Consider the following 9,410-nt stretch of genomic DNA (forward strand, 5'->3'; position numbering starts at 1 on the left):
ATTGAATTGATGTGTAAGAGGCTTTAGAATCATCAATCGATTATGAAATTGCAGAATAATACACTTAATTGAGCTATGATTAGGGTTCATGTTTAAACGTTCTGGACTTTTTGTACAAAACTTCTAAACTTTTTGTACAGAACTTCTAAATTTTTTGACTAAAACTTCTAAAGTAAAAAAGTTTAGACCAAAATGAACACCGAAAATGAACAAAAAGTTTAAACGTTCTGACCAAAATGAACACTAAAAATGAACAAAAAGTTTAAATGTTCAACTAATACGTTCTGACCATAACTACAAATTTAAAAGTTATGACAAAAATGAACACTAAAATGAACAAAAGTTTAAACGTTCAACTAATATGTTCTGACCGAAACCACAAGTTTAAACGTTCTTACCAAAATGAACACCAAAATGACACAAAAAGTTTAAACGTTCAACTAATACATTCTGACCTAAACCACAAGTTCAAACGTTCTGACCAAAATGAACTAATACGTTCAAATAATTAATCGATGAAGCTTTAAATTGATGATCAATTGGATCAATTTTATGGTTAATTGATCAATTAGGTTGATGTAAATTGATCAATTCTCATCGATTTTGATTATCATGTACAAGTATCTGATGTTTTGTGTGAAACCCTATGAAACAGCAGGCGATGGCTGTGAATGAAATTTGATTATGTTTCTGACCTTGGTCTGCAATTTAGGAGTCGATGTATGATCGTTGTTGATGAGCGAAGGATTTAATTAGGGACGAAATAGGATTTGAAGAAAATTACAATATTGCCACCACGTGTTTTCATAAATCGACGATCCATATACTCGCGTACTTATTGTACGATAATGGATTATTGGATTGGATCCTTTCTCTCTCTCTCTCTCTCTATATATATATATATATTTCAAATTTAACCAGAAATATCAAATAACTGATTTAAAAGGATATCACTAAACAATAGTAAGTTCATAATTTTTCTAACTAAATTATTAAATTTAAATATTTATGGGAAATTTCATAATAACAAAACTGTGATTTTTATTTTTTCTTATTGTCTAAACTAAACATTGGCACTATAAATTACCAATGGTCACTTATATCAACAATTAAAGAATATTAATATTAATATCTAAACTGAATAATAATGAATTAAATAATAATAGACTTTAATTAGTTAAACTAATTTATGTAAAATGAGGACTAATAATATAATAAGTGCAAAGGGTTTAGGTATTGTTTGTTTTTTAACAGAGTTGGTGAAAACTTAGAAAAAATAAAAATAAAAATAAAATAGAAGCTTGTAATCAATCAATCGCATATGCTACTGCTGATTGACTGATTGATACTCATAGTACCAGCTCAGATCAACTCAACTCTACTCTCTGTTTCTTTCCAGTAAGTCACTATCAAACCCTAATTAGATCTTCAATCAAACACCCACAGTTTCAACTCTTACCATCAAACCCTTTTGTTTCAATTCATCTTTGACCCATATAATCATATTCATTTTAGGGTTTTTTTCTTTCTTTTGAATGACTACTGCCCCTGTCTTTTTAATATAATTTGAACTTTTTTGTAATAAAGTTTGGGTTTTTCTTAATCTTTCTCAAAACCCATTTTAATCAAGTGTTTTTTTAACAAAATTTTTGGATTTGTGAATTTGATTGGTTTTTTAGTCAGGGATGTCATGAGAAATGAGGGTTAGGGTTTATAAAGACTGGGATAAATGGGGTGTGTGTTTGGAAAGGAGGTTTCATCTTCTGGGACACAAAGTTCTCAAATTGTAGCTGATAAGAAAACAGAGAGAAACCGGGACCCGGATGTGGAATCCGGGCGCGCGGAGAGTGAGTCAGCCGACAATGGCGGTCAAGAGGTGCAAGACAGGGCGGTTCGGAAAGTGGAAAAAGATGGGAATGTGAGGTCAAGAGGTGAGAGAAGGCGGTCAAAGCCGAACCCGAGACATAGTAATCCAACCAAGAACTTACATGGAGAACAGGTGGCTGCTGGGTGGCCCGCTTGGCTGTCGACGGTTGCTGGTGAGGCGATCAACGGGTGGATTCCTCGCAGGGCGGATACGTTTGAGAAAATTGATAAGGCGAGTAAAAGTTTCTGTTTTTAATTTTCTTGCACACTTATAAGCTATATGTTCGCTAGGATTGTGAAAAAACTAGATTTGTAATGTTTTGGGAAAGATTACCACTCCATCAGGACCATGGAAACAATGAGCAGTTTTAGGGAAGCTGCAGTGATTTACTTTTTATTTCCCGTATCTATACACTAGGGGTGTAAATGAGCCAAGCCATTCGTGAGCCACTTGAAATCGGTTCGTCAAAAGCTCGAATTGAGCTCGAGCCTAAAAATAAGTTTTTTTTAAAACAGAGCCCGGGCCCGAGCTTCGCTTATTGAGCTCAGCTAGCTTTGCGAGTCTAAGTGAGTCTTTTGTTTGTATTATTTCTATTTAATGTTAAGTATGTATTTATATAATATTAGTATTATATTTAAACATTAAAATTATGATAAAAACAACAAAATAATATATATGATGTTATATATAAAAAACTTTAATTAAAATATATCCAAAAATAATTAAAATATATATAGATTAGTTATATAGAATAAACAAGCTGAACTCGAGCATGAAAAACTACTAACTAGACGAGCTTGGGCTTTAGACATATATATTATTTATTATTGAATAAACGAACCGAACTCGAGCTTGAAAAACTACTAACTAGCCGAGCTTGGGCTTTAGAAACATAGCTTGAAACCAGCCAAGCTCGAGCTCGAGCATTAGAAATATAGCTCAAAACGAGCCAAGCTCGGGTTTGGCTTGGATTGTTTACACCTCTATCTATACTATATATAATATAGGAGTGAGGGACCTCTTAAATTTTAAGAGGTACCACTCTTGTTGCAAATTGTACAAGTAACAATGCATACAATTTTAAGAATTTAGGGGTAAAATAGTCTTTGCATATCCAAAAATAATATACAATAATGGTCCTTTAACTTCAATCAAGTTTTGTTAATATAGTAAATAGTTACATATTACCCCCCCCCCCCCTAATTATTAACCAACTAACCCCCCCCCCCCCCCCACGATATTTAAACGGCCGCAACTTTTTCAAACGTGAATATTTTTTCTAAAAAAATACACCATAAAAACCAGCATTTTATTATCTTTAATTTGAGTATGATATTGCTATAGTTAATTAATTTTTAAAAAAACTAACATATTACATGATTACCAGTTATTACCGGCAATGGGTCGGACATGTTCGACTAATGGTGTTGAACGGGTTAATACAAAAAGGGTTAATTTAGTTCATGTCAGGATGGGTTTAGATCGAAAGGGTTCATGTCAAAACGAGCTTCGGGTTAAAACGTTTTCGGGTCGAAATAGTTACGTAAAAAAGGATTGGGTTACTATTGTATAGGCATTATGTGGCGAGCTTACTGGCACCGGTTACACGCCCGGTGCCACGTTAAATGCATACCACCGTCGGGTTACGAACGTACCGTTGCGAGGTTACAAACGTAATAACACCGGTTGCGTTTGTACATACGCCGCTGCATCGCGCGGGCAACTGGCTAGTTATACAATATGCATCATATTTTTTGTGAGTGGAAGAAAGAAAAAAAGTAATAAGAATTAAACACTTATTATTTAATTGAATAGGGATAGATATGGGAAATGAGATGTGGGAGGTTTGAAAGATGAACAAATTTAAGGGATAAATGTGTTTTTTTTGGCTAAATTTTAGAGACGAGGATAAAAACCTTATGTGCATGCTATTACTAATAAATAATAATGCATTACATCCATTTTAATGATGTGATCAGATCGGGCAAGGCACATACAGTAACGTGTACAAAGCTAGAGACACCATGACGGGAAAAATAGTCGCACTAAAGAAGGTTCGGTTCGACAATTTGGAGCCCGAAAGTGTAAAATTCATGGCCCGAGAGATTTTAATATTACGACGTCTAGACCATCCAAATGTTGTAAAATTGGAAGGGTTGGTTACATCAAGGATGTCTTGTAGTTTATATCTTGTTTTTGAATACATGGAACACGATTTAGCTGGACTTGCTACTAGCCCAACAATCAAGTTCACCGAACCTCAGGTTCGTTTATAATATTATATCGAGTAAATCACAAATTTCATCATTTATGTATGTACCTAATTACAAGTTGGGTCCTTACTCCTTAATCTTTATTAATTACACTGTACGTCCTTAAACTAATAGGTTTGTAACACTTTACGTCGTTTGCACTAATTAGCGTTAGATTTTTTAGTTAAATTCATGTTAAATGACCAATATGCATTTACCTATTATACTTTTTTATAAAAGAAGAAGAAAGTAAAACCCCAAGTTTTTTAGTTTAAATAAAAGTCAATAAATAATAAACATGAATATAAATTTTTTTACTAGAAATAGAATCCCGACAAGAATTCAAGTTTTTTTTAGAAACTTAGAAATATGAATATAATTTTCGTTATATTAAATATAAATCAATAAAGAAAATAAACACCAACATTAATATTAGTTTAAGGATGTCCAGCGTAATTCATAATGATTAAGGACCCAAGCTTCAAAATTAAATCAAAGGCCGTTTTCTTTGTTTTAACTGTTTATGATTATTTCAGGTCAAGTGTTACATGCATCAATTGTTATCTGGGCTTGAACATTGTCACGACCGATACGTGTTACATCGGGATATAAAGGGGTCTAATCTTTTACTTGATAATGACGGGGGTTTGAAAATTGCTGATTTCGGTTTAGCTTCGTTTTTTGATCCGAATCATAAGCAGCCGATGACTAGTCGGGTGGTTACATTATGGTATAGACCACCCGAGTTGCTTCTCGGGGCCACTGATTATGATGTAGGTATTGACTTATGGAGTGCAGGGTGCATTTTAGCAGAGTTGTTAGCTGGAAAGCCTATCATGCCAGGTCGTACCGAGGTAATTTATTTATTTTTTTTATATTTTGAAATAGGATTAATCATAAAAACAGAAGGTAATCTCTCACTGTACACGAAAAGCTCCTCACCCCAGTTTTGCTATGTTCAAGTTACTGAATTTATTTAAGGTTCACACACTTGTTAAATTTTTTATAAAAGTTTAACCTTTTACCCCGTTAAACAGGTCAAGATTTGATGAAGTGACATTCCAAGTATTTAAAATTTGGACCTGGATATTTTTTTTTTTTTTTAAATCTTGACATGTGTAAGGGGTAAAATGTTATATTTTACAAATCTCTCACAAGTACATGCATTTTAAACAACCACATGTACTTGTTTTAATTTCACACAATTGTGATTTTTTTTTATATTTAACCCTTTACCCGTTAAACTTATCGAGATTTGATTAAGTGACTTTTCAAGTGTTTATGTTGGAATTAATTGGATCAAGCACACACAATAACAACTGGGTTTTGTGACCCAACTCTAGCTTACGACTCTTTTATGTTTTGTTAAGATCAAAACCACACAAAAAACAATAACCCTAAACCATCTATTTATACTAAAAACTCTAACTTGCTCACCAAGACTCCTAACTAGGAAACCAAATAAACTAATTAAAGTAACTAATGATCTCTCTATCACTAGTATATCTTTTGTTTTGATTTATCAATTATCTATTCCTATAATTTTTTCTGACTCTCTTTTTTCTCGGTTTAACCATTTAGCCCATTCACTTGTGAACCATTAGGATTAACCCGTCAGTTTAAAATGTTGACTTGGGTAATTTTTTTTTAAAAGTCTTGACCTGTTTAAGGGGTAGATGATTTTTTTTAAACAAGTACATTTATTGTAAACAAGTTAAATGACTATTAAATTTTGGTTGAGAGACTTTTTCGTAGAGGTGTGGATGGGTAGGTTTTGGGCCCAAACCAAAAATCGAAAATTCGATTTTAGAGTCTTTGATAGCCGTTGATTTTGGTTTGGTTTTACCATTCGGGCTTGAAATTTTCTGGCCGAAAAAAATTGGATTAAATTAATGTTTTTGTAAATTAATGATTAATTGACCATTATACGTTTGAGCTAAAATATTTGGGTTACAATATTTGTTAAATTCTTTTAACTACTTAACATTCAAAATTTGAAATGAAACTCCATACATTTGGTTTGTTTTTTTCTGTTTTAGTTACATGCAAAATCAGAATCGAACTGAAAATTCGGTTTTTACGTAAACATAAAAATCAAACCATCAGTTTTTGTTTGGGTTCAGCCTTTTCAGTTACATGCACTCTACTTTTTCGTACAAAATGAGCATGGATGTTAATTTTTTATGATGTTAACCCTTCAAAAAATTGATTTATAGTGTTTTTTTCTTGTGCAATCAGGTAGAACAACTACACAAGATTTTCAAGTTATGCGGTTCGCCTTCTGAAGAATATTGGAAAAAGTCAAAATTACCACAGGCAATCATATTTAAGCCCCAACATTCGTATAAACGTTGTATAGCCGAAACATTTAAACATTTCCCGCCATCATCATTGCCGCTAATTGATACCCTTCTTGCAATCGACCCTGCAGATCGTCAAACTGCAACCGCTGCTTTGAAAAGTGAAGTAAGCATTGCAATCTTAATTCAGTTATTTTCAGTTTTAAATTCCTTAAATAAGTGCTAAAAGAATATTGTTATGCAGTTTTTTACAACAAAACCGTATGCGTGTGACCCATCAAGTCTTCCAAAATATCCACCTAGTAAGGAGATGGATGCAAAACTACGTGATGAAGAAGCTAGAAGGTAATAATTAAATGAATAATTTATTGGTAAGTTTACCTAAGTTTATAATTAAAACTTGTACAGATTGAGACATGCTGCTAAAAGTAATGCTGATGGAGGGAAGAAGACTCGCACACGTGAAAGATCTGCACGTGCTATGCCTGCTCCCGAAGCCAATGCCGAGCTGCAAGTAAACATTGATGTATGCAAAACTACTATTTTTTTTATAAAGTTTTATTTTTTGCTGTTATTTTTACTTGTCTCCATTATTTTTACACCCACTTGTAGCTAGTAAAAAGGGTTCCAGTCAAATGGTACTTTTGGTGCAGGTCAAATTAGGTTTGGGTTAAATATAATTACAAATACCATATAGTTTCTTGTAAATAGTTGGTGTGGTAAATATGATTACAAATATATAATTTCAATTACAGTTTTATAAATAAAGGGCTCTAACCAAATCAATTCAAAGACCATTTAGTATTTTTTTTTGGTTTCGGTTTTACTGTTTGTACAATTGTACTTGAAATTTTTAGGCCGAGAAAACAATAGATTTGGGCCTAAAATATTTGAATTTACTATTTTAAAAATTATTTATTTGAATGTACTATTTTAGAAATTATTAACATCCAAATAAAATAAAGTTCGTAAATTCGGTTCGGTTTTGTTACATGCAGAATTGAAACCGAACCAAAAATTTGGATTTTACTAAAACACAATTTGGTTTTTGTTTGGGTGTGGTTGTTTCGGTTTGTTTATTTGGTTATGGATCTATATTTTCGTGTCATGGATCCCCTAATTGAAAACACCAGACTTTCAACCCGTTTGTCCCGTTTGTTTTTAACTAACCTATTATTTACCTGTTTATGTCTCGTGTTCATACAATCATATCTTGAATCTGTTACACTTTACAGAGACGGCGGTTGATCACACACGCAAATGCAAAAAGCAAAAGTGAGAAATTTCCTCCACCTCACCAAGACGGAACACTGGGTTACCCGTTGGGCTCTTCGCATCACATGGATCCAACTTTTGACCCGCCTGATGTCCCGTTTAGCTCCAACTTTTCATACACCAAACCACCAATCCAGACATGGTCCGGTCCATTGGTTGAGCCCGCACCTAAAGGCCGTTCACGCAGAAAGAAACATAACGATTCATCTTCAAAGCATCACTAGACTCGCGATTGTTTGGTCAAAACCAGTTGATAAGAAAGGCTGCAAATATTGTTGGACCGGTGAGACGATGCGATTTTTGTTATTTGTGTTTATTGCCCGATTCTTGTTGTACGCGATGGTGAGAACCATTCTTGTTGTACGCGATGGTGAGAACCAAGAAGCTGCTTTTTGAGTATTGTAAATGTTCATTTGTTTTTTTTATTTTTGGTCTTTTTGTGTTGGGATAATTGTGGTTAGGTGAAATAAACATATAACTATTTTACAACATTTGACTATATTAATTCCAATGTATTATTTTGAAGCTATTGCTGAACTTTTTACTTACTATTAGAGTATTTTTATCCTAAATCCCAAAATTATGTGATCGAGGCTTGTAAATTGTAGAGTGAGGTTTTAAATGGCTGAGTGTAAATTATAGGGTGGAGAGAGAAAATGTAGCGATGTTTTTTTTGAATTTGGGGAAAAAAAGTTTGACTTTATTTATTTTTTAATATTTGTTGAATTGGTTGTTGAGTAGAGGAGAGAAAAAACCGTAATCATAAAAGTATAAAAATATATTATTTAATTGAACTAACGAAAGAGAAATGTAGTATTTTTAGTTTACTTATAAAGATAAGGATGAGGGTTAGGTTGAGAATGCTCTTAGTACCGAATGGTGTTTGAAGTTTTTTTTGTGTAGATATGATTATGGCCGCGTTATAACCGACAACCGCTTTTCATCACCCTTGAAAGAGGATTACATTGTGATATCTCATGCGGATCGGATTCTGTCGTTGGCAACGCAATCCGTAAGGACGTTGTGAGTAGTGACGGTTTCATATATAACTTTTAAACGTCTTAAATTTCATACGTACCTAAACCAAATTTGAAATATCATAGTGACATCTCACACTTATCCACGCTTAAAACTTGAAATTTTTCATGCTTACTTCTTTTTTACTGCAAGCTATAAAAGTTATGCAAAAAACAATTGTGAGATTACGCAACTTATTTTTTGTTCATGCTGAGAGGTTGCGTCTCAAGCAGGAGGAACGAGCTAGAGTGAGATTAATGCAAGCATCTATTGGCTATCAATTGTCTAACTTGCTTAAAAACCTGAAACCTGGAGATTGGTTATTTTCATATTATTATTTTACAAACTACTATTAAAACCGCTTGACATCGTTTGTCCTCATTAGTATAACTAAGAAATGGTATTAAACTGAACGAGCATTTTCCACTGATTCCTTATGGATTTAACACCTTACTTGCCCTAGCAAGTAGAGGTATTTTTATAAATGTTTTTGTTGTGGCTTAGGTTAGGGTGTGGAAGCGAATTTATTTAGTGACTTATGGTGGATGAAAGCCAATATATTCAAACGGCTAAAAAAATAAACAAACTTACTGACTTTTATTTACAACCAATACTGACTCAAACATTGACTCTTTTTGGGTTTTTCTTTGATTTTCCAACTTCTTTTTTAATACTAACATCAGTATATTCAAACAACTG

At 33.1% G+C, this 9,410-nt stretch overlaps 1 protein-coding gene across 2 annotated transcripts; it reads left to right on the top strand.

Moving 5' to 3' along the window:
• Nucleotides 1–1,323: 1,323 nt before the first annotated feature.
• On the top strand, nt 1,324–8,038 carry LOC143613974 (putative serine/threonine-protein kinase At1g54610). 2 transcript variants are annotated; one of them, XM_077087566.1, is made up of 8 exons: nt 1,324–1,387; nt 1,684–2,098; nt 3,847–4,131; nt 4,656–4,973; nt 6,358–6,585; nt 6,664–6,764; nt 6,828–6,945; nt 7,655–8,038. In XM_077087566.1, exons 2-8 carry the CDS (start codon nt 1,730–1,732, stop codon nt 7,916–7,918), a joined length of 1,683 nt encoding a protein of 560 aa, XP_076943681.1. In that variant the 5' UTR covers nt 1,324–1,387; nt 1,684–1,729; the 3' UTR covers nt 7,919–8,038. The 2 variants fall into 2 exon arrangements, with proteins under 2 accessions (XP_076943681.1, XP_076943723.1); XM_077087608.1 differs by having other exon boundaries at nt 1,369–1,398.
• The last annotated feature ends 1,372 nt before the right edge of the window (nt 8,039–9,410 follow it).

This window comes from Bidens hawaiensis, unplaced genomic scaffold (genome assembly GCF_021521415.1).
Source record: "Bidens hawaiensis isolate Kalapana, Puna unplaced genomic scaffold, B.hawaiensis_p1.1 tig00000237_1, whole genome shotgun sequence".
Classification (NCBI taxonomy): domain Eukaryota; kingdom Viridiplantae; phylum Streptophyta; class Magnoliopsida; order Asterales; family Asteraceae; genus Bidens; species Bidens hawaiensis.